This window comes from Entelurus aequoreus, linkage group LG05 (assembly GCF_033978785.1).
Source record: "Entelurus aequoreus isolate RoL-2023_Sb linkage group LG05, RoL_Eaeq_v1.1, whole genome shotgun sequence".
Classification (NCBI taxonomy): domain Eukaryota; kingdom Metazoa; phylum Chordata; class Actinopteri; order Syngnathiformes; family Syngnathidae; genus Entelurus; species Entelurus aequoreus.
Window position 1 is genome coordinate 8,253,567 of NC_084735.1, and position 25,822 is coordinate 8,279,388.

A 25,822-nucleotide genomic window follows, 5' to 3' on the forward strand; every position below is an offset into this window, starting at 1 on the left:
TGTAACTATAAAGTTTAAATGTTTATATATGAAGAAAAAAAACTAAGTAAAATATTTCAAAAAACAGTAAAAAGGTGTGAAGTAGCAAGAAATGTCAAATGTTAGATTAATTTCTAATATAATGTACGCAACTTTTTCTTCATATATAAACAAGTTAAAAAAAAAATTAAAAAACAGTAAAAAAAAGTTAAGTGATGTTAATATTTTAAATGTTTTGTTCTTCATGTATAAAGTTAAAAAAAAAAGCTAAGTGATGCAACTAGAAAGTTTAAATGTGTTGAAGTTTTTTTCTTCATATATAAACAACTAAAATATTTAAAAAACGGTAAAAAAGTTAAATGATGTAAATAGTTTAAATGTTTATTTCTTCATATATAAACAAGTAAAATATTTAAAAAAATACAGTATAAAAGGGAAGTGATGTAATAGTTTAAATATTTTTTTCTTCATATACAAACAAATATTTAAAAAAATACAGTAAAAAAGGTAAGTGATGTACCTAGAAAGTTTAAATGTGTTGAAGTTTTTTTTCTTCATATATAAACAAGTAAAATATTTAAAAAAACAGTAAAGAAGTTAAGCGATGTTTATACAGTATGAAGGGAAAAAAAACAAGTACAATATTTTTAAAAAAACAGTAAAAAGCTTTGAAATAGCAAGAAATGTCAAATGTCAAGATTATTTTCTAATATAATGTAAGTAACTTCTTCCAATAACATTATTGTGACAACTTACTAACTATATTGTTAGCATTAAGTCAACATTTTAAAGTGCTCGTCCTCCATTGAACAAACGGCGTTATTAAAAAAATGTTTATTGACATCAGAAGCAATTTAAATTTGAACAATAAAGCAGACTTTGCTATTACAGTGGTACATAAAGATCAGCACAACTGATACGTCAATTGTCAGAGAACGAGGAAATGAAAAAGACAAAGAAAAAAACACTCAAGATCCTTTTTTGTTGTTTTTTTGTTTTAAGCGCTGTGCACATGGAGCTAGGCTAAGTACGGTAAGCCCTAGGGCGGGGTAGGTGGAGGACAGGGCAGGGTGGGTGGAGGACATGGCAGGGTGGGTGGAGGACATGAAGGCCTAGGGCGGGGTAGGTGGAGGACATGAAGGCCTAGGGCAGGGTAGATGGAGGACATTAAGTCCTAGGGCAGGGTGGGTGGAGGACATGAAGGCCTAGGGCATGGTAGGTGGAGGACATGGCAGGGTGGGTGGAGGACATGGCAGGGTGGGTGGAGGACATGAAGGCCTAGGGCAGGGTAGGTGGAGGACATGGCAGGGTAGATGGAGGACATGAAGGCCTAGGGTAGGGTAGGTGGAGGACATGAAGGCCTAGGTCAGGGTGGGTGGAGGACATGAAGCCCTACCTAGGGTAGGGTAGGTGGAGGACATGAAGGCCTAGGGCAGGGTAGATGGAGGACATGAAGTCCTAGGGCAGGGTAGGTGGAGGACATGAAGGCCTGGGGCAGGGTAGATGGAGGACATTAAGTCCTAGGGCAGGGTGGGTGGAGGACATGAAGGGTGGTGTTAACTTTACAAACAAACTGTACAGCATAAAAACAAGTGATATTCCTTCTTCGCCCCTCTGACACTTCCTTCTTCCAGGAGGTCGGGCGTGTGCACGGACGGGGTCGTGAAGCCTCGCTACTCGTCGTCGTCGTCGTCCTCGTCCTCGTCTTCGTCCTCCTCGTCGTCGTCATCGTCGTCGTCGTCGTCCTTCTTCTCCGCCTTGGCCGGCGCTTTGGCCGGAGCGCTGCCCGCCTTGCCCTTGGAGCGATACGCCGCCACGTCCTGCGGGGAACGGAGCGAGGGTCAGAGTGGAGTGAGGAGTCCGGACTTCTCCTCATGGCTTACCTTCTTGTACCAGACTCCTCCTCCTCCTGGCTTACCTTCTTGTACCAGGCTCCTCCTCCTGGCTTACCTTCTTGTACCAGACTCCTCCTCCTCCTCCTCCATGCTTACCTTCTTGTACTTCTCCTTCAGCTTGGCCGCCTTCTTCTCGTAGGGCTGCTTGTCCTCGGAGGCGGTGCCGTTCCACATCTCGCCCAGCTTCTTGGCCACGTCCCCGATGGTCAGGCCGGGACTCTCGCTCTTCACCTTGGGGCGGAACTCGGCGCAGAAGACGAAGAAGGCCGAGCTGGAACCACCCCCACCCAAAAGAAATTAAGTTATTAAGGGTGTCTTATATTAGGAGTGGACATTAGTGGTGTGAATGTTTGGACACCTATAATGATTTGATTCCGATGTTCAATTCAGAATTGATTCTTGAGTCAAACTGATTCTTGTAGTATTATTTGGAATAGACCAAAAAAAGTTGTTAAAGGGTGTCTTATATTAGGAGTGGACATTAGTGGTGTGAATGTTTGGACACCTATAACGATTCGATTCCGATGTTCAATTGAGAATCGATTCTTGAGTCAAACCGATTCTTGCAGTGTATTATTTGGAATAGACACCCAAAAAGAAGTTTCTAAGGACGTCTTATATTAGGAGTGGACATTAGTGGTGTGAATGTTTGGACACCTATAACGATTCGATTCCGATGTTCAATTGAGAATCGATTCTTGAGTCAAACCGATTCTTGCAGTGTATTATTTGGAATAGACCAAAAAACAAGAAGTTTCTAAAGACGTCTTATATTAGGAGTGGACATTAGTGGTGTGAATGTTTGGACACCTATAACGATTCAATTCCGATGTTCAATTGAGAATTGATTCTTGAGTCAAACCGATTCTTGCAGTGTGTTATTTGGGAGGGAAAAAAAACAAAAAAAGTTTCTAAGGACGTCTTATATTAGGAGTGGACATTAGTGGTGTGAATGTTTGGACACTTGTAACGATTCGATCCGATTCCGATGTTCAATTCAGAATCAATTCTTGAGTCAAACCGACTCTTGCAGTGTATTATTTGGAATAGACAAAAAAAACAGTTTCTAAGGATGTCTTATATTAGGTGTGGACGTTAGTGGTGTGAATGTTTGGACACCTATAACGATTCGATTCAATCCGATTTTCAATTAAGAATTGATTCTTGAGTCAAACCGATTCTTGCAGTGTGTTATTTGGAGGGAAAAAAAAGTTTCTAAGGACGTCTTATATTAGGAGTGGACATTAATGGTGTGAATGTTTGAACACTTGTAACGATTCGATCCGATTCCGATGTTCCATTCAGAATCGATTCTTGAGTCAAACCGACTCTTGCAGTGTATTATTTGGAATAGACCAAAAAACAAGAAGTTTCTAAGGACGTCTTATATTAGGAGTTGACATTAGTGGTGTGAATGTTTGGACACCTATAACGATTCGATTCCGATGTTCAATTGAGAATTGATTCTTGAGTCAAACCGATTCTTGCAGTGTATTATTTGGAATAGACCAAAAAACAAGAAGTTTCTAAGGACGTCTTATATTAGGAGTGGACATTAGTGGTGTGAATGTTTGGACACCTATAACGATTCGATTCCGTTGTTCAATTCAGAATCAATTCTTGAGTCAAACCGACTCTTGCAGTGTATTATTTGCAATAGACAAAAAAAAAAACGTTTCTAAGGATGTCTTATATTAGGTGTGGACGTTAGTGGTGTGAATGTTTGGACACCTATAACGATTCGATTCAATCCGATTTTCAATTAAGAATTGTTTCTTGAGTCAAACCGATTCTTGCAGTGTGATTATTTGAAGAAGAAAAAAAAAAAAAAAAAAAAAAAAAAGTTTCTAAGGGCGTCTTATATTAGGAGTGGACATTAGTGGTGTGAATGTTTGGACACTTGTAACGATTCGATCCGATTCCGATGTTCAATTCAGAATCAATTCTTGAGTCAAACCGACTCTTGCAGTGTATTATTTGGAATAGACCAAAAAACAAGAAGTTTCTAAGGACGTCTTATATTAGGTGTGGACATTAGTGGTGTGAATGTTTGGATACCTATAACGATTCGATTCCGATGTTCAATTGAGAATTGATTCTTGAGTCAAACCGATTCTTGCAGTGTATTATTTGGAATAGACCAAAAAACAAGAAGTTTCTAAGGATGTCTTATATTAGGTGTGGACGTTAGTGGTGTGAATGTTTGGACACTTGTAACGATTCGATCCGATTCCGATGTTCAATTCAGAATCAATTCTTGAGTCAAACCGACTCTTGCAGTGTATTATTTGGAATAGACTCCCAAAAATAAGTTTCTAAGGACGTCTTATATTAGGAGTGGACATTAGTGGTGTGAATGTTTGGACACCTATAACGATTCGATTCCGATGTTCAATTGAGAATTGATTCTTGAGTCAAACCGATTCTTGCAGTGTATTATTTGGAATAGACCAAAAAACAAGAAGTTTCTAAGGACGTCTTATATTAGGAGTGGACATTAGTGGTGTGAATGTTTGGACACTTGTAACGATTCGATCCGATTCCGATGTTCAATTCAGAATCAATCCTTGAGTCAAACCGACTCTTGCAGTGTATTATTTGGAATAGACCAAAAAACAAGAAGTTTGTAAGGACGTCTTATATTAGGAGTGCACATTAGTGGTGTGAATGTTTGGACACCTATAACGATTTGATTCCGATGTTCAATTCAGAGTCGATTCTTGAGTCAAACTGATTCTTGCAGTGTATTATTTGGAATAGACCAAAAAAAATTGTTAAAGGGTGTCTTATATTAGGAGTGGACATTAGTGGTGTGAATGTTTGGACACCGATAACGATTTGATTCTGATGTTCAATTGAAAATTGATTCTTGAGTCAAACCGATTCTTGCAGTGTATTATTTGGAATAGACCAAAAAACAAGAAGTTTGTAAGGACGTCTTATATTAGGAGTGGACATTAGTGGTGTGAATGTTTGGACACTTGTAACGATTCGATCCGATTCCGATGTTCAATTCAGAATCAATTCTTGAGTCAAACTGATTCTTGCAGTGTATTATTTGGAATAGACCACAAAAAATTGTTTATGGGTGTCTTATATTAGGAGTGCACATTAGTGGTGTGAATGTTTGGACACCTATAACGATTCGATTCCGATGTTCAATTGAGAATTGATTCTTGAGTCAAACTGATTCTTGCAGTGTATTATTTGGAGAAGAAAAAAAAAAAAAAGGTTTCTAAGGACGTCTTATATTAGGAGTGGACATTAGTGGTGTGAATGTTTGGACACTTGTAACGATTCCATCCGATTCCGATGTTCAATTCAGAATCAATTCTTGAGTCAAACAGACTCTTGCAGTGTATTATTTGGAGAGAAAAAAAAAAAAGAAAAAAAAAAGTTTCTAAGGACGTCTTATATTAGGAGTGGACATTAGTGGTGTGAATGTTTGGACACTTGTAACGATTCCATCCGATTCCGATGTTCAATTCAGAATCAATTCTTGAGTCAAACAGACTCTTGCAGTGTATTATTTGGAGAGAAAAAAAAAAAAGAAAAAAAAAAGTTTCTAAGGACGTCTTATATTAGGAGTGGACATTAGTGGTGTGAATGTTTGGACACCTATAACGATTCGATTCAATCCGATTTTCAATTAAGAATTGATTCTTGAGTCAAACCGATTCTTGCAGTGTATTATTTGGAGAAAAAAAAAAAAAAAAAAAAAGTTTCTAAGGACGTCTTATATTAGGAGTGGACATTAATGGTGTGAATGTTTGGACCAGGGGTCACCAACGCGGTGCCCGCGGGCACCAGGTAGCCCATAAGGACCAGATGAGTAGCCCGCTGGCCTGTTCTAAAAATATCTCAAATAGCAGCACTTACCAGTGAGCTGCCTCTATTTTTTAAATTTTATTTATTTACTAGCAAGCTGGTCTCGCTTTGCTCGACATTTTTAATTCTAAAAGAGACAAAACTCAAATAGAATTTGAAAATCCAAGAAAATATTTTAAAGACTTGGTCTTCACTAACTGACAAAGAAACAGATAACAGATTTGGTGTCCAGTTCAAAGTGTGACATGAGTTATTTAAAAATTTGAGAGTTGACTTTTGTATTTTACATGAGTTATTATTTGTACAAACATGGTGCAAAGTAATTCATGATTTGTTCAAAAATGTTAGTGGCTAGCTAGTTAAAATGGGATATTGTGATTTCACAAGACTGTCTTAGAAGTGATCATTTGAAAATGTTCAATTTGAAAAATGTGCACTTAGAGAAAATATGAAAATAAAGTGTTGCATATTGATATTTATCTGTTTCTATATATATGTATTGTGAGAAATCATTAAGATGATCAGTGTTTCCACAAAAATAAATATCATTAATTATTAATAATAACATAGAGTTAAAGGTAAATTGAGCAAATTGGCTATTTCTAGCAATTCATTAAAGTGTGTATCAAACTGGTAGCCCTTCGGATTAATCAGTACCCAAGAAGTAGCCCTTGGTTTCAAAAAGGTTGGTGACCCCTGGTTTGGACACTTGTAACGATTCGATCCGATTCCTATGTTCAATTCAGAATCGATTCTTGAGTCAAACCGACTCTTGCAGTGTATTATTTGGAATAGACCAAAAAACAAGAAGTTTCTAAGGACGTCTTATATTAGTGAATATGTGAGTGTTTGGACACCTATAACGATTCGATTCCGATGTTCAATTGAGAATTGATTCTTGAGTCAAACCGATTCTTGCAGTGTGTTATTTGGAGAGAAAAAAAAAAAAAAGTTTCTAAGGACGTCTTATATTAGGAGTGGACATTAGTGGTGTTAATGTTTGGACACCTATAACGATTCGATTCCGATGTTCAATTGAGAATTGATTCTTGAGTCAAACCGATTCTTGCAGTGTGTTATTTGGAGAAAAAAAAAAAAATAAATTCTAAGGACGTCTTATATTAGGAGTGGACATTAGTGGTGTGAATGTTTGGACACCTATAACGATTCGATTCCGATGTTCAATTGAGAATTAATTCTTGAGTCAAACCGATTCTTGCAGTGTGTTATTTGGGAGGGGAAAAAAACAAAAAAAGTTTCTAAGGACGTCTTATATTAGGAGTGGACATTAGTGGTGTGAATGTTTGGACACTTGTAACGATTCGATCCGATTCCGATGTTCAATTCAGAATCAATTCTTGAGTCAAACCGACTCTGGCAGTGTATTATTTGGAATAGACCAAAAAACAAGAAGTTTCTAAGGATGTCTTATATTAGGAGTGGACATTAGTGGTGTGAATGTTTGGACACCTATAACGATTCGATTCCGATGTTCAATTGAGAATTGATTCTTGAGTCAAACCGATTCTTGCAGTGTATTATTTGCAATAGACAAAAAAAAAACAGTTTCTAAGGATGTCTTATATTAGGAGTGGACATTAGTGGTGTGAATGTTTGGACACCTATAATGATTTGATTCCGATGTTCAATTCAGAATTGATTCTTGAGTCAAACTGATTCTTGTAGTATTATTTGGAATAGACCAAAAAAAGTTGTTAAAGGGTGTCTTATATTAGGAGTGGACATTAGTGGTGTGAATGTTTGGACACCTATAACGATTCGATTCCGTTGTTCAATTCAGAATCAATTCTTGAGTCAAACCGACTCTTGCAGTGTATTATTTGGAATAGACTCCCAAAAAGAAGTTTCTAAGGACGTCTTATATTAGGAGTTGACATTAGTGGTGTGAATGTTTGGACACCTATAACGATTCGATTCCGATGTTCAATTGAGAATTGATTCTTGAGTCAAACCGATTCTTGCAGTGTATTATTTGGAATAGACCAAAAAACAAGAAGTTTCTAAGGACGTCTTATATTAGGAGTGGACATTAGTGGTGTGAATGTTTGGACACCTATAACGATTCGATTCCAATGTTCAATTCAGAATTGATTCTTGAGTCAAACAGATTCTTGCAGTGTATTATTTGGAATAGACCACAAAAAATTGTTTATGGGTGTCTTATATTAGGAGTGGACATTAGTGGTGTGAATTTTTGGACACCTATAATGATTTGATTCCGATGTTCAATTCAGAATTGATTCTTGAGTCAAACTGATTCTTGTAGTATTATTTGGAATAGACCAAAAAAAGTTGTTAAAGGGTGTCTTATATTAGGAGTGGACATTAGTGGTGTGAATGTTTGGACACCTATAACGATTCGATTCCGTTGTTCAATTCAGAATCAATTCTTGAGTCAAACCAACTCTTGCAGTGTATTATTTGGAATAGACTCCCAAAAAGAAGTTTCTAAGGACGTCTTATATTAGGAGTTGACATTAGTGGTGTGAATGTTTGGACACCTATAACGATTCGATTCCGATGTTCAATTGAGAATTGATTCTTGAGTCAAACCGATTCTTGCAGTGTATTATTTGGAATAGACCAAAAAACAAGAAGTTTCTAAGGACGTCTTATATTAGGAGTGGACATTAGTGGTGTGAATGTTTGGACACCTATAACGATTCGATTCCGATGTTCAATTGAGAATTGATTCTTGAGTCAAACCGATTCTTGCAGTGTGTTATTTGGAGAAGAAAAAAAAAAAAGTTTCTAAGGATGTCTTATATTAGGAGTGGACATTAGTGGTGTGAATGTTTGGACAACTATAACGATTCGATTCCGATGTTCAATTGAGAATTGATTCTTGAGTCAAACCGATTCTTGCAGTGTGTTATTTGGAGAAAAAAAAAAAAAAAAAGTTTCTAAGGACGTCTTATATTAGGAGTGGACATTAGTGGTGTGAATGTTTGGACACCTATAACGATTCGATTCCGATGTTCAATTGAGAATTGATTCTTGAGTCAAACCGATTCTTGCAGTGTATTATTTGGAATAGACCAAAAAACAAGAAGTTTCTAAGGACGTCTTATATTAGGAGTGGACATTAGTGGTGTGAATGTTTGGACACCTATAACGATTCGATTCCGATGTTCAATTGAGAATTGATTCTTGAGTCAAACCGATTCTTGCAGTGTGTTATTTGGAGAAAAAAAAAAAAAAAAAGTTTCTAAGGACGTCTTATATTAGGAGTGGACATTAGTGGTGTGAATGTTTGGACACCTATAACGATTCGATTCCGATGTTCAATTGAGAATTGATTCTTGAGTCAAACCGATTCTTGCAGTGTATTATTTGGAATAGACCAAAAAACAAGAAGTTTGTAAGGACGTCTTATATTAGGAGTGGACATTAGTGGTGTGAATGTTTGGACACCTATAACGATTCGATTCCGATGTTCAATTGAGAATTGATTCTTGAGTCAAACCGATTCTTGCAGTGTGTTATTTGGAGAAAAAAAAAAAAAGAAAGTTTCTAAGGACGTCTTATATTAGGAGTGGACATTAGTGGTGTGAATGTTTGGACACCTATAACGATTCGATTCCGATGTTCAATTGAGAATTGATTCTTGAGTCAAACCGATTCTTGCAGTGTATTATTTGGAATAGACCAAAAAACAAGAAGTTTGTAAGGACGTCTTATATTAGGAGTGGACATTAGTGGTGTGAATGTTTGGACACCTATAACGATTCGATTCCGATGTTCAATTGAGAATTGATTCTAGAGTCAAACCGATTCTTGCAGTGTATTATTTGGGAGGAAAAAAGAAAAAAAAAGTTTCTAAGGACGTCTTATATTAGGAGTGGACATTAGTGGTGTGAATGTTTGGACACCTATAACGATTCGATTCAATCCGATTTTCAATTAAGAATTTATTCTTGAGTCAAACCGATTCTTGCAGTGTGTTATTTGGGGGGAAAAAACAACCAAAAAAGTTTCTAAGGACGTCTTATATTAGGAGTGGACATTAGTGGTGTGAATGTTTGGACACTTGTAACGATTCGATCCGATTCCGATGTTCAATTCAGAATCAATTCTTGAGTCAAACCAACTCTTGCAGTGTATTATTTGGAATAGACCAAAAAACAAGAAGTTTCTAAGGACGTCTTATATTAGGAGTGGACATTAGTGGTGTGAATGTTTGGACACCGATAACGATTCGATCCGATTCCGATGTTCAATTCAGAATCAATTCTTGAGTCAAACCGACTCTTGCAGTGTATTATTTGGAATAGACCAAAAAACAAGAAGTTTCTAAGGACGTCTTATATTAGGAGTGGACATTAGTGGTGTGAATGTTTGGACACCCAACGATTCGATCCGAATCCGGTTTTTAATTCAGAATTGATTCTTGATTCAAACTGATTATTGCAGTATTAGTATCTGGTATTATTAAAAAAACAGTTATCAAAGGCGTCTTATATTAGGAGTAGACATTAATGGTGTGACTCTTTGGACGCTTAACGACTCGATCCAATTACTGGGGTGACGATTCAATTTAGAATCAATTCAAACAGATTCTTGCAACGTATTATTTGGTGAAGACGCCCTTAAAAACTTCCCCACCCCGCAAATTCCAAATAATACACTGCGAGAATCGATTTGACTCAAGAATCGATTCTGAATTGAACATTGGAATCAGATCGAATCGTTATAGGTGTCCAAACATTCACACCACCAATGTCCACTCCTAATATAAGACGTCGTTAATAAGATGTCCTTAACTTTTTTTTTTGGTCTATTCCAAATAATACACAGCAAGAATCGGTTTGAATCAAGAATCGATTCTGAATTGAAAAACATGAATTTTACCGAATCGTTATAGGTGTCTAAAGAGTCAAACCCCTAATGTCCACTCCTAATATAAGACGCACTTAAAAACTTGTTTTCCCAGTCTATTCCAAATAATACACTGCGAGAATCGGTTTGACTCAAGAATCAATTCTGAATTGAACAACAGAATCGAATCGTTATAGGTGTCCAAACATTCACACCACTAATGTCCACTCCTAATATAAGACGTCTTTAATAACTTTTTTTTTTTTGGTCTATTCCAAATATAAATAATACACTGCGAGAATCGGTTTGAATCAAGAATCGATTCTAAACTGAAAAATCTGAATTTTACCAAATCGTTATAGGTGTCCAAAGAGTCAAACCCCTAATGTCCACTCCTAATATAAGACGCCCTTAAAAAAAAGTTTCCCCATCTATTCCAAATAATACACTGCGAGAATCGGTTTGACTCAAGAATCAATTCTAAATTGAACAACGGGATGGAATCGTTATAGGTATCCAAACATTCACACCGCCAATGTCCACTCCTCTAATATAAGACGTCTTTAATAAGATGCCATTAATAACATTTTTTTTGGGTCTATTCCAAATAATACACAGCAAGAATCGATTCTGAATTGAAAAATCTGAATTTTACCGAATCGTTATAGGTGTCTAAAGAGTCAAACCCCTAATGTCCACTCCTAATATAAGACGTCTTTAATAACTTTTTTTTTTTTTTGGTCTATTCCAAATACAGTACGAGAATCGGTTTGAATCAAGAATCGATTCTGAATTGAAAAATCTGAATTTTACCGAATCGTTAGGTGTCCAAAGAGTCAAACCCCTAATGTCCACTCCTAATATAAGACGCCCTTAAAAAAAAATGTCCCCATCTATTCCAAATAATACACTGCGAGAATCGGTTTGACTCAAGAATCAATTCGGAATTGAACAACGGGATGGAATCATTATAGGTGTCCAAACATTCACACTACTAATGTCCACTCCTCTAATATAAGACGTTTTTAATAAGATACCATTAATAAAAAAATGTTTTGGTCTATTCCAAATAATACACAGCAAGAATCGGTTTGAATCAAGAATCGATTCTAAATTGAAAAATCTGAATTTTACCGAATCGTTATAGGTGTCTAAAGAGTCAAACCCCTAATGTCCACTCCTAATATAAGACGCACTTAAAAACTTGTTTTCCCAGTCTATTCCAAATAATACACTGCGAGAATCGGTTTGACTCAACAATCAATTCTAAATTGAACAACGGGATGGAATCGTTATAGGTATCCAAACATTCACACCGCCAATGTCCACTCCTGATATAAGACGTCTTTAATAAGATGTCCTTAACTTTTTTTTTTGGTCTATTCCAAGTAATACACTGCAAGAATCAGTTTGACTCAAGAATCGATTCTGAATTGAACATTGGAATCAGATCGAATCGTTATAGGTGTCCAAACATTCACACCACTAATGTCCACTCCTCTAATATAAGACGTCTTTAATAAGATGCCATTAATAACATTTTTTTTTTGGTCTATTCCAAATAATACACAGCAAGAATCGATTCTGAATTGAAAAATCTGAATTTTACCGAATCGTTATAGGTGTCGAAAGAGTCAAACCCCTAATGTCCACTCCTAATATAAGACGCACTTAAAAACTTGTTTTCCCCATCTATTCCAAATAATACACTGCGAGAATCGTTTTGACTCAAGAATCAATTCTGAATTGAACAACAGAATCGAATCGTTATAGGTGTCCAAACATTCACACCACTAATGTCCACTCCTAATATAAGACGTCTTTAATAACTTTTTTTTTTGGTCTATTCCAAATACAGTACGAGAATCGGTTTGAATCAAGAATCGATTCTGAATTGAAAAATCTGAATTTTACTGAATCGTTAGGTGTCCAAAGAGTCAAACCCCTAATGTCCACTCCTAATATAAGACACCCTTAAAAAAAAATTCCCCATCTATTCCAAATAATACACTGCGAGAATCGGTTTGACTCAAAAATCAATTCTGAATTGAACAACGGGATGGAATCGTTATAAGTATCCAAACATTCACACCGCCAATGCCCACTTAATATAAGACGTCTTTAATAAGATGTCCTTAACTTTTTTTTTTGGTCTATTCCAAATAATACACTGCAAGAATCGGTTTGACTCAAGAATCGATTCTGAATTGAACATTGGAATCAGATCGAATCGTTATAGGTGTCCAAACATTCACACCACTAATGTCCACTCCTCTAATATAAGACGTCTTTAATAAGATGCCATTAATAACATTTTTTTTTGGTCTATTCCAAATAATACACACCAAGAATCGATTCTGAATTGAAAAATCTGAATTTTACCGAATCGTTATAGGTGTCTAAAGAGTCAAACCCCTAATGTCCACTCCTAATATAAGACGCACTTAAAAACTTGTTTTCCCAGTCTATTCCAAATAATACACTGCGAGAATCGGTTTGACTCAAGAATCAATTCTGAATTGAACAACAGAATCGAATCGTTATAGGTGTCCAAACATTCACACCACTAATGTCCACTCCTAATATAAGACGTCTTTAATAACTTTTTTTTTTTTTTGTCTATTCCAAATACAGTACGAGAATCGGTTTGAATCAAGAATCGATTCTGAATTGAAAAATCTGAATTTTACCGAATCGTTAGGTGTCCAAAGAGTCAAACCCCTAATGTCCACTCCTAATATAAGACGCCCTTAAAAAAAATTCCCCCATCTATTCCAAATAATACACTGCGAGAATCGGTTTGACTCAAGAATCAATTCTGAATTGAACAAAAGAATCGAATCGTTATAGATGTCCAAACATTCACACCACTAATGTCCACTCCTAATATAAGACGTCTTTAATTAAACGCTCCTAATAACTATTTTTTTTGGTCTATTCCAAATAATACACTGCAAGAATCGTTTTGACTCAAGAATCAATTCGGAATTGAACAACGGAATCGAATCGTTATAGGTGTCCAAACATTCACACCACTAATGTCCACTCCTAATATAAGACATCATTAGAAACTTCTTGTTTTTTGGTCTATTCCAAATAATACACTGCGAGAATCGTTTTGACTCAAGAATCAATTCGGAATTGAACAACGGAATCGAATCGTTATAGGTGTCCAAACATTCACACCACTAATGTCCACTCCTCTAATGTAAGACGTCTTTAATAACTTTCTTTTTTTTGGTCTATTCCAAATACACTACGAGAATCGGTTTGAATGAAGAATCGATTCTAAATTGAAAAATCTGAATTTTACCGAATCGTTATAGGTGTCCAAACATTCACACCACTAATGTCCACTCCTAATATAAGACGCACTTAAAAACTTGTTTTCCCAGTCTATTCCAAATAATACACTGCGAGAATCGGTTTGACTCAAGAATCAATTCTGAATTGAACAACAGAATCGAATCGTTATAGGTGTCCAAACATTCACACCACTAATGTCCACTCCTAATATAAGACGTCTTTAATTAAACGCTCCTAATAACTTTTTTTTGGGGTCTATTCCAAATAATACACTGCGAGAATCGTTTTGACTCAAGAATCAATTCGGAATTGAACAACGGAATCAAATCGTTATAGGTGTCCAAACATTCACACCACTAATGTCCACTCCTCTAATGTAAGACGTCTTTAATAACTTTTTTTTTGGTCTATTCCAAATACAGTACGAGAATCGGTTTGAATCAAGAATCGATTCTAAATTGAAAAATCTGAATTTTACCGAATCGTTAGGTGTCCAAAGAGTCAAACCCCTAATGTCCACTCCTAATATAAGACGCCCTTAAAAAAATGTTTCCCCATCTATTCCAAATAATACACTCCGAGAATCGGTTTGACTCAAGAATCAATTCGGAATTGAACAACGGGATGGAATCGTTATAGGTGTCCAAACATTCACACCACTAATGTCCACTCCTAATATAAGACGTCTTTAATTAAACGCTCCTAATAACTATTTTTTTTTGTCTTTTCCAAATAATACACTGCAAGAATCGGTTTGACTCAAGAATCGATTCTGAATTGAACATTGGAATCAGATCGAATCGTTATAGGTGTCCAAACATTCACACCAGTAATGTCCACTCCTCTAATATAAGACGTCTTTAATAAGATGCCATTAATAAAAAAAATTGTTGGTCTATTCCAAATAATACACAGCAAGAATCGTTTTGAATCAAGAATCGATTCTGAATTGAAAAAGCTGAATTTTACCGAATCGTTATAGGTGTCTAAAGAGTCAAACCCCTAATGTCCACTCCTAATATAAGACGCACTTAAAAACTTGTTTTCCCAGTCTATTCCAAATAATACACTGCGAGAATCGGTTTGACTCAAGAATCAATTCGGAATTGAACAACGGAATAGAATCGTTATAGGTGTCCAAACATTCACACCACTAATGTCCACTCCTAATATAAGACGCACTTAAAAACTTGTTTTCCCAGTCTATTCCAAATAATACACTGCGAGAATCGGTTTGACTCAAGAATCAATTCTGAATTGAACAACAGAATCGAATCGTTATAGGTGTCCAAACATTCACACCACTAATGTCCACTCCTAATATAAGACGTCTTTAATTAAACGCTCCTAATAACTATTTTTTTTGGTCTATTCCAAATAATACACAGCAAGAATCGATTCTGAATTGAAAAATCTGAATTTTACTGAATCGTTATGTGTCGAAAGAGTCAAACCCCTAAAGTCCACTCCTAATATAAGACGCACTTAAAAACTTGTTTTCCCAGTCTATTCCAAATAATACACTGCGAGAATCGGTTTGACTCAAGAATCTATTCTGAATTGAACAACAGAATCGAATCGTTATAGGTGTCCAAACATTCACACCACTAATGTCCACTCCTAATATAAGACGTCTTTAATAACTTTTTTTTTTTTTGTCTATTCCAAATACAGTACGAGAATCGGTTTGAATCAAGAATCGATTCTGAATTGAAAAATCTGAATTTTACCAAATCGTTAGGTGTCCAAAGAGTCAAACCCCTAATGTCCACTCCTAATATAAGACACCCTTAAAAAAATGTTTCCCCATCTATTCCAAATAATACACTGCGAGAATCGGTTTGACTCAAGAATCAATTCTGAATTGAACAACGGGATGGAATCGTTATAGGTATCCAAACATTCACACCACCAATGTCCACTCCTCTAATATAAGACGTCTTTAATAAGATGCCATTAATAAAAAAAATTGTTGGTCTATTCCAAATAATACACTGCGAGAATCGGTTTGAATCAAGAATCGATTCTGACTTGAAAATCAAAATTTTACCGAATCGTTATAGGTGTCCAAAGAGTCAAACCCCTAATGTCCACTCCTAATATAAGACGCCCTTAAAAACTCCCCCCCCCCCCACCCCCCCGTCTATTCCAAATAATACACTGCGAGAATCGGTTTGACTCAAGAATCAATTCGGAATTGAGCAACGGAATCACATCGTTATAGGTGTCCAAACATTCACACCACTAATGTCCACTCCTAATATAAGACGTCTTTAATTAAACGCTCCTAATAACTATTTTTTTTGGTCTATTCCAAATAATACACTGCGAGAATCGTTTTGACTCAAGAATCAATTCGGAATTGAACAACGGAATCGAATCGTTATAGGTGTCCAAACATTCACACCACTAATGTCCACTCCTCTAATGTAAGACGTCTTTAATAACTTTTTTTTTTTGGTCTATTCCAAATACACAGCAAGAATCGGTTTGAATCAAGAATCGATTCTAAATTGAAAAATCTGAATTTTACCGAATCGTTAGGTGTCCAAAGAGTCAAACCCCTAATGTCCACTCCTAATATAAGACGCACTTAAAAAAATGTTTCCCCATCTATTCCAAATAATACACTGCGAGAATCGGTTTGACTCAAGAATCAATTCTAAATCGAACAACGGGATGGAATCGTTATAGGTATCCAAACATTCACACCACCAAGGTCCACTCCTCTAATATAAGACGTCTTTAATAAGATGCCATTAATAACATTTTTTTTTGGGTCTATTCCAAATAATACACAGCAAGAATCGATTCTGAATTGAAAAATCTGAATTTTACCGAATCGTTATAGGTGTCTAAAGAGTCAAACCCCTAATGTCCACTCCTAATATAAGACGCACTTAAAAACTTGTTTTCCCAGTCTATTCCAAATAATACACTGCGAGAATCGGTTTGACTCAAGAATAAATTCTGAATTGAACAACAGAATCGAATCGTTATGGGTGTCCAAACATTCACACCACTAATGTCCACTCCTAATATAAGACGTCTTTAATAACTTTTTTTTTTTTGGTCTATTCCAAATACAGTACGAGAATCGGTTTGAATCAAGAATCGATTCTGAATTGAAAAATCTGAATTTTACCAAATCGTTAGGTGTCCAAAGAGTCAAACCCCTAATGTCCACTCCTAATATAAGACGCACTTAAAAACTTGTTTTCCCAGTCTATTCCAAATAATACACTGCGAGAATCGTTTTGACTCAAGAATAAATTCGGAATTGAACAACGGAATCGAATCGTTATAGGTGTCCAAACATTCACACCACTAATGTCCACTCCTAATATAAGACGTCTTTAATTAAACGCTCCTAATAACTATTTTTTTTGGTCTTTTCCAAATAATACACTGCAAGAATCGTTTTGACTCAAGAATCAATTCGGAATTGAGCAACGGAATCACATCGTTATAGGTGTCCAAACATTCACACCACTAATGTCCACTCCTAATATAAGACGTCTTTAATTAAACGCTCCTAATAACTATTTTTTTTGGTCTATTCCAAATAATACACTGCGAGAATCGTTTTGACTCAAGAATCAATTCGGAATTGAACAACGGAATCGAATCGTTATAGGTGTCCAAACATTCACACCACTAATGTCCACTCCTCTAATGTAAGACGTCTTTAATAACTTTTTTTTTTTGGTCTATTCCAAATACACAGCAAGAATCGGTTTGAATCAAGAATCGATTCTAAATTGAAAAATCTGAATTTTACCGAATCGTTAGGTGTCCAAAGAGTCAAACCCCTAATGTCCACTCCTAATATAAGACGCACTTAAAAAAATGTTTCCCCATCTATTCCAAATAATACACTGCGAGAATCGGTTTGACTCAAGAATCAATTCTAAATCGAACAACGGGATGGAATCGTTATAGGTATCCAAACATTCACACCACCAAGGTCCACTCCTCTAATATAAGACGTCTTTAATAAGATGCCATTAATAACATTTTTTTTTGGGTCTATTCCAAATAATACACAGCAAGAATCGATTCTGAATTGAAAAATCTGAATTTTACCGAATCGTTATAGGTGTCTAAAGAGTCAAACCCCTAATGTCCACTCCTAATATAAGACGCACTTAAAAACTTGTTTTCCCAGTCTATTCCAAATAATACACTGCGAGAATCGGTTTGACTCAAGAATAAATTCTGAATTGAACAACAGAATCGAATCGTTATGGGTGTCCAAACATTCACACCACTAATGTCCACTCCTAATATAAGACGTCTTTAATAACTTTTTTTTTTTTGGTCTATTCCAAATACAGTACGAGAATCGGTTTGAATCAAGAATCGATTCTGAATTGAAAAATCTGAATTTTACCAAATCGTTAGGTGTCCAAAGAGTCAAACCCCTAATGTCCACTCCTAATATAAGACGCACTTAAAAACTTGTTTTCCCAGTCTATTCCAAATAATACACTGCGAGAATCGTTTTGACTCAAGAATAAATTCGGAATTGAACAACGGAATCGAATCGTTATAGGTGTCCAAACATTCACACCACTAATGTCCACTCCTAATATAAGACGTCTTTAATTAAACGCTCCTAATAACTATTTTTTTTGGTCTTTTCCAAATAATACACTGCAAGAATCGTTTTGACTCAAGAATCAATTCGGAATTGAGCAACGGAATCACATCGTTATAGGTGTCCAAACATTCACACCACTAATGTCCACTCCTAATATAAGACGTCTTTAATTAAACGCTCCTAATAACTATTTTTTTTGGTCTATTCCAAATAATACACTGCGAGAATCGTTTTGACTCAAGAATCAATTCGGAATTGAACAACGGAATCGAATCGTTATAGGTGTCCAAACATTCACACCACTAATGTCCACTCCTAATATAAGACGTCTTTAATAACTTTTTTTTTTTTGGTCTATTCCAAATACAGTACGAGAATCGGTTTGAATCAAGAATCGATTCTGAATTGAAAAATCTGAATTTTACCGAATCGTTAGGTGTCCAAAGAGTCAAACCCCTAATGTCCACTCCTAATATAAGACGCCCTTAAAAAAAAGTTTCCCCATCTATTCCAAATAATACACTGCGAGAATCGGTTTGACTCAAGAATCAATTCGGAATTGAACAACGGGATGGAATCGTTATAGGTGTCCAAACAGTCACACCAGTAATGTCCACTCCTCTAATATAAGACGTCTTTAATAAGATGCCATTAATAAAAAAAATTGTTGGTCTATTCCAAATAATACACAGCAAGAATCGTTTTGAATCAAGAATCGATTCTGAATTGAAAAATCTGAATTTTACTGAATCGTTATAGGTGTCTAAAGAGTCAAACCCCTAATGTCCACTCCTAATATAAGACACCCTTAAAAAAAATGTTTCCCCATCTATTCCAAATAATACACTGCGAGAATCGGTTTGACTCAAGAATCAATTCGGAATTGAACAACAGAATCGAATCGTTATAGGTGTCCAAACATTCACACCACCAATGTCCACTCCTCTAATATAAGACGTCTTTAATAAGATGCCATTAATAAAAAAAATTGTTGGTCTATTCCAAATAATACACAGCAAGAATCGTTTTGAATCAAGAATCGATTCTGAATTGAAAAATCTGAATTTTACTGAATCGTTATAGGTGTCTAAAGAGTCAAACCCCTAATGTCCACTCCTAATATAAGACACCCTTAAAAAAATGTTTCCCCATCTATTCCGAATAATACACTGCGAGAATCGGTTTGACTCAAGAATCAATTCTGAATTGAACAACGGAATCGAATCGTTATAGGTGTCCAAACATTCACACCACTAATGTCCACTCCTAATATAAGACGTCTTTAATTAAACGCTCTTAGTAACTATTTTTTTTGGTCTATTCCAAATTACACTGCAAGAATCGGTTTGAAAGAATTGATTCTGACTTGAAAATCAAAATTTTACCGAATCGTTATAGGTGTCTAAAGAGTCAAACCCCTAATGTCCACTCCTAATATAAGACGCACTTAAAAACTTGTTTTCCCAGTCTATTCCAAATAATACACTGCGAGAATCGGTTTGACTCAAGAATCAATTCGGAATTGAGCAACAGAATCGAATCGTTATAGGTATCCAAACATTCACACCACTAATGTCCACTCCTAATATAAGACGTCTTAAATAACTATTTTTTTTGTCCATTCCAAATAATACCCTGCAAGAATGGTTTTGACTCAAGAACCGCTTGAGTTTGGGCCCCACTGGCCTCGTGGACATGAGGGACTTACGGGGGCCTCTTGGGGGCGTTGGGGTCCTTGAACTTCTTCTGCTTGCCGCCTCTGCCGGCGGGGGCGTAGTTGACCATCTCGCGCTCGTAGCGCACCTTGTCCAGCTTGGCCAAGTCCTCGAACTTGCCCTTCTCCTTGGCGGACATGGTCTGCAAGGATGCGCGAGTAGTACTCGGGTCGTCAAAAGAGTATTCGGAAGGTAAACCCTAGAAAACGTACCTTCCATCTCTCAGAGCACTTCTTGGAGAACTCGGAAAAGTTGACCGAAGCTTCGGGATGCTTCTTCTTGTGCTCCTCCCTGCAGGTCTGCACAAAGTAGGCGTAGGAGGACATCTTGCCCCTTGGTTTGGAGGGATCTTTCCTCATCCTGGCCGGGTAAAACACCTAACACGCAAAAATCTGAAGGGGGAATCGGTCAAACAAACAAACGTTATTTATGCAGCACTTTGCATACACAAAGTGCTTTCAACAACAAAAAAGTAAGAGAGGAAAACACACTTTAATTTTTTTATTTTTAATTTGAGGAAATACACCACCTTTGAGACATCCACACTGGAAAATGGATAAAATAATGCTATCTAAAAATAGTATAAAAATAGTGCAGTCAAAAATTTGTGATTAATCACTAAAAAATATTGTATAATCAGATTTATTTTATTATTTGTCTGTTTCAATATTATTTCAAATAAATGTTGTACATTAAAATTTAAAAAAAAAAAAAAAAAAAGTATGACATTTTGGTGATAAATTTGCATTTTTGTCAAAATGTCAAAATTTTAGGTTAATTTAATTTACTGTGATCAATCACAATTAGTCCAAATTCAAAAGTGTGACTAATCATCATTTGACAGCACTATATATATATATATATATATATATATATATATATATATATATATATATATATATATATATATATATATATATATATATATATATATATGAGATATATAAATGCGTTAAAATGTAATATCGGAAATTATCGGTATCGTTTTTTTTTTATCAGTATCGGTTTTTTATTATCAGTATCGGGTTTTTTTTTTGGTTTTTTAAAAATAAATCCACATAAAAAACACAATATATACTTACAATTAGTGCACCAACCCAAAAAAAGTCCCTCCCCCATTTACACTCATTCACACAAAAGGGTTGTTTCTTTCTGTTATTAATATTCTGGTTCCTACATTATATATCAATATATATCAATACAGTCTGCAAGGGATACAGTCCGTAAGCACACATGATTGTGCGTGCTGCTGCTCCACTAATAATACAAACCTTTACCAGTTAATTTGACAAATTTTCATTAATTACTAGTTTCTATGTAACTGTTTTTATATTGTTTTACTTTCTTTTTTATTCAAGAAAATGTTTTTAATTTAATTATCTTATTTTATTTTATTCATTTTTTAAAAAGTACCTTATCTTCACCATACCTGGTTGTCCAAATTAGGCATAATAATGTGTTAATTCCACAACTGTATATATCGGTATCGGTTGATATCAGTATCGGTAATTAAAGAGTTGGACAATATCGGCATATCGGCAAAAGCCATTATCGGACATCCCTAATATATATATATATATATATATATATATATATATATATATATATATATATATATATATATATATATATATATATATATATATATATATATACACACACACACACACACACATACATATATATACATATATATAAAACATATTTTAAAATATATGTAAAACTATTAATATTGAATTATATGAATAAAAACATAACATTGAGAAAATAGTAGTAGTAGTAATAATAGCAATAAAGTATACAAGTACACCTAAAAATGTACGACATGATTAGTAAAAAGCCTAATTAAAAATGTTAACTTTTTTTAAAAACATTAATAATCATATTAATAAATAAAATAATAATTTTAAAAAAGTATCACATGATTATTAAAGAACGCCTAATTAAAATGAGTCTTTAACTTTAAAAAAAAAAAGCTAACATTGAGAGAATCGTAGTAGTAATAATAGTAATAAATAACAAACCTAATGATTTATAAAAATGATTAGTAAAAACCCTGATTAAAAATGTGTCTTTAGCCTTTTTTTAAAAACACAAAAACATAACATTGAGAAAATAGTAATCTTCTCAAGAAATAATAGAATACAATTTTTAAAAACTAAGAAAAGTATGACATGATTAGTAAAGAACGCCTAATTAAAAAACATAACATTGAGAGAATAGTAGTAGTAGTAATAATAGCAGTAAAGAATAAAACTAAACAAAAAAAATGTATAACATTAGTAAAAAGCCTAATTAAAAATGTTAACTTTTTTAAAAAAATAACATAACATTGAGAGAATAGTAATAATCACATCAATAAATAAAATAAAATAAGAAAGTATGACATGATTAGTAAAGAATGCCTAATTAAAATGTGTCTTTAACCTTTAAAAAAACATAACATTGAGAGAATAGTAGTAGTAATGTATACCATGTAAAAAAGCTTGATTAAAAATGTTTACTTTTTTTTATTTTAAACATAAGAGAATAGTAATAATCATATCAATAAATACAATTAAAATTAAAAAAACTAAGAAAAGTATAACATGATTAGTAAAGAACGCCTATTTAAAATGTGTCTTTAACCTTTAAAAAAACATCATTGAGAGAATAGTGATTATATCAATAAATAAAATAGAATAAAATATTTTTTTAAACCTAAGAAAAGTTCATAAAGTGATCAGTAAAAAGACAGATTTTTTTTAAACAAAATAAAATAACATTAAGAGAATAATAATCATATCAATGAATAGAATAAAACACTAAGTATAACATGATTAGTAAAGAATGCCTAATTAAAATGTGTCTTTAACCTTTAAAAAAAACATTGAGAGAATAGTAATCATATCAATAAATAAAATAAAATAAAAATGTAAAAAACCTAAGAAAAGTTCATAACATGATCAGTAAAAAAAAGTGTTTTTTTTTAAATAAAAAAACATAACAGAATAACAATAATCATGAATTAAAATGTTAAAAATACATAACATTGAGAGAATAATAATAATATCAATAAATAAAATAGAATACAAATAATTTTAAAAACCTAAGAAAAGTTCATAAAGAAAAAAGACAAGATTTTTTAAAACCAAAATAACATTGAAAGAATAATAATCATATCAATAATTAAAATAATTTAAAAAAACAATAACATGATAAGTAAAGAATGTCTAATTAAAAGGTGTATTTAACCTATAAAAAAAACATTGAGAGAATAGTAATCATATCAATAAATAAAATAGAATTAAAATATTTAAAAACCTAAGAAAAGTTCATAACATAACCAGTAAAAAAAAGTGATAAAAATGTGTAATTTTTTCAGAAAACAAAAAAACAACATTGAGAGAAGAGCAATAATCATAAATAAATAAAAAACATAACATTGAGAGAATAATAATCATATCAATAAATAAAAAATTTTTTTTAACAAACCTAAGAAAAGTTCATAACATGATCAGTAAAAAGCCTGATTAAAAATGTTAATTAAAAAAAAACCTAAAAAACATAACATTGAGAGAATAGTAATAATCATAATCAATAAATAAAATTAAAAAAAAGTAACAAATGTGTAATATGATTAGTAAAGAACGTGTTTTAAACCTTTAAAAAACAGAATAGTATTCATATCAATATATAAAATAGAATAAAAACCTAAGAAAAGTTCATAACATAATGATTTAAAAAGGTGTTTAAACCTTTCCTTAATAAATGGTCTCTGCAGTCTTTGGGCTCCAAATGGGTGGATTTAAAAAAAAAAATCGAATAAAATGAAACTGCTGTTGAGAGTTTGTCTTTAGAAAGTTGCGCTAAATCATTTGCTCTTTGTATTCAATCCAGTGTTGACATGATGGCGCTTGAACGAAAAGTGGATAATAAACACAACTTGTCCTCTTTGTGATGTAAGACGTCAACTTCTTTACGTTGACGCCTCGAGAGAGAGAGAAAGAAAAAAAAAACACTTGAAAATGAACCAAATGCACCAAGTAAAAGGAGACAAACCACACGTCAAAATGTATTTATTACAATTATAAAACCGTTATTCAACACCAACAGCCGCTCCTCTTTCTGTGTGGCAAAAACCTCATGTTTTGTGTTTTTATAGAAAAAGAGAGAGAAAAAAGCGAAAAAGGATGAAACGTTTATTGGTTGAAAATGTTGAAAAGAGCAGCGCCAAGTTAGTTGGAGTAATGGCGCTCCGTGCTGGGGAAAGGAGGTCAGCAAACGACGGCAATATTTCTTCTTCCATTTTGTGAGAATGGCCTCCTGATGAAAGAAAGTCCCCTTCAAATGTCTCCTTCCGCCGCCAGCCGAGCTCGGGGACGCCGACAAAACCTCCGGCGAGCCGGGCTGGATGTCGCCCGACGAACCGGCCAGTGTGCACCGCCGTGTTACCCAGCCCGCGTATAGCAATGCATTGGGAGAGCGAGCTAGTGCGGCTCTATGGCGGCTAATGGCCGCTCCGTCTTCACGCTAGCAAACATGGCTTCCCTCTCTTTGTGTCAGCCATTCGCCGCGCGGCAGAGGGCAGCGCGACCGCTCCGCGCTCACCCCACGCCAGGCACCGATAGAACCGCCGGACCCTCGTCTGGATCGTGGCCGGGTCGGGCGGAGCGTTGGCGGGCTCGGCGAGCGAGATAAGCCGCTTGGTAAAAGTTACATGCAAACTGCGTTGATCACTGTTGTTTCTTATACCAGTACAGTCAGCCATTACAGTAAAGGTTTATTTTTTTTCATTTTTTTTTTTTTACTCAAAAAGGGGCTAAAAGAGTCGCTAAACACACGTCCTTATGTCCCTTTCACGCCGTTTTGCCGTTTTTCTACACTTTGCGGACATTTTGTGTGTTGTGACATGACAGCTGTGCAATGGCAGTCTTCATTGTCGCTAACCGTCGAGACATTTCGCCGATTTTTCACGCGATAACCACACGGTCGTTAGACACCATTTTGTACACACCGCACCGGGGGATTATTGCAAATTTTTCACTTTTGTCAAATCCGAGTTTGGTCGTCGAGTCTTCGCGAGGCGAATATTTATTTCGTGCTTATTACACGCTGGACCAGTAACGGTGTAATTTTTTTTTTTTTTTTACAGGTTTAAGTAAAAAAATTATAATACAAACAACGTCCAACTATCAAAGGCTAGCTGTTCGCCCGATATAAGGGATCGTGGTGGTTGTGGACAGTGGAAATATTGCGGGTTTGTACTCACCAGAAGACCGAGGCTGGCTTGTCAAATGCTGGCAATGGCTGGCTGGAGTGAGGCGATACGCAGTGTCTTCACTCCCAGCTTCTCTCAGCGTTACTCTCCACGGTGCTCGCTCGCCATTGGTCGGCGCCCGGCTGAGCGCGCCTCTGATTGGCCGGGGGATTTTCATTGTCCTAATAGAAGACGGGCTGCCATTGGTCGCCTCGGCCGCGACGTCACTGAGCTTTCCGGGGGCGCGTCAATACAAAAACATTGTAGTGAGCATGCTGGAGCTGCTGTTAGTCCTGCCCCACGGCTGCTCCACGGCTGCTCCACGGCTGTTGCACGGCTGCTGCACCGCACGCTGGCTTTGCCGTGGCACTCGGAAACACTCCTTTACCGTCCTTTACCGTTTTTTTTGAGGAGTCTT

The 25,822-nt window shown here is 35.2% G+C and overlaps 1 protein-coding gene across 2 annotated transcripts; it reads right to left on the reverse strand.

Annotated features, from left to right (window-relative positions):
* Positions 1–1,289: 1,289 nt before the first annotated feature.
* Positions 1,290–25,554, reverse strand: LOC133650119 (high mobility group-T protein-like). Of its 2 annotated transcripts, none has more exons than XM_062046955.1 (5): positions 25,417–25,554; positions 20,378–20,557; positions 20,159–20,307; positions 1,971–2,145; positions 1,290–1,799 (listed from the first exon to the last, which is right to left on the reverse strand). In XM_062046955.1, the coding sequence occupies exons 2-5, from the start codon at positions 20,522–20,524 to the stop codon at positions 1,653–1,655; spliced, it is 618 nt and encodes a 205-aa protein (XP_061902939.1). In that variant the 5' UTR covers positions 20,525–20,557; positions 25,417–25,554; the 3' UTR covers positions 1,290–1,652. The 2 variants fall into 2 exon arrangements, with proteins under 2 accessions (XP_061902939.1, XP_061902940.1); XM_062046956.1 differs by lacking the exon at positions 1,290–1,799 and adding an exon at positions 1,879–1,897 and having other exon boundaries at positions 1,930–2,145.
* Positions 25,555–25,822: the final 268 nt, after the last annotated feature.

What these genes read in the sequence shown, in the direction of transcription:
- LOC133650119 (XM_062046955.1), bottom strand. Translation starts at nt 20,524, where the DNA reads ATGAGGAAAGATCCCTCCAAACCAAGGGGCAAGATGTCCTCCTACGCC. An exon ending in AGTGCTCTGAGAGATGGAAG is followed by an intron (nt 20,308 to 20,377) that starts GTACGTTTTCTA and finishes GCATCCTTGCAG; the next exon opens with ACCATGTCCGCCAAGGAGAA. An exon ending in AACGCCCCCAAGAGGCCCCC is followed by an intron (nt 2,146 to 20,158) that starts GTAAGTCCCTCA and finishes GGGTGGTTCCAG; the next exon opens with CTCGGCCTTCTTCGTCTTCT.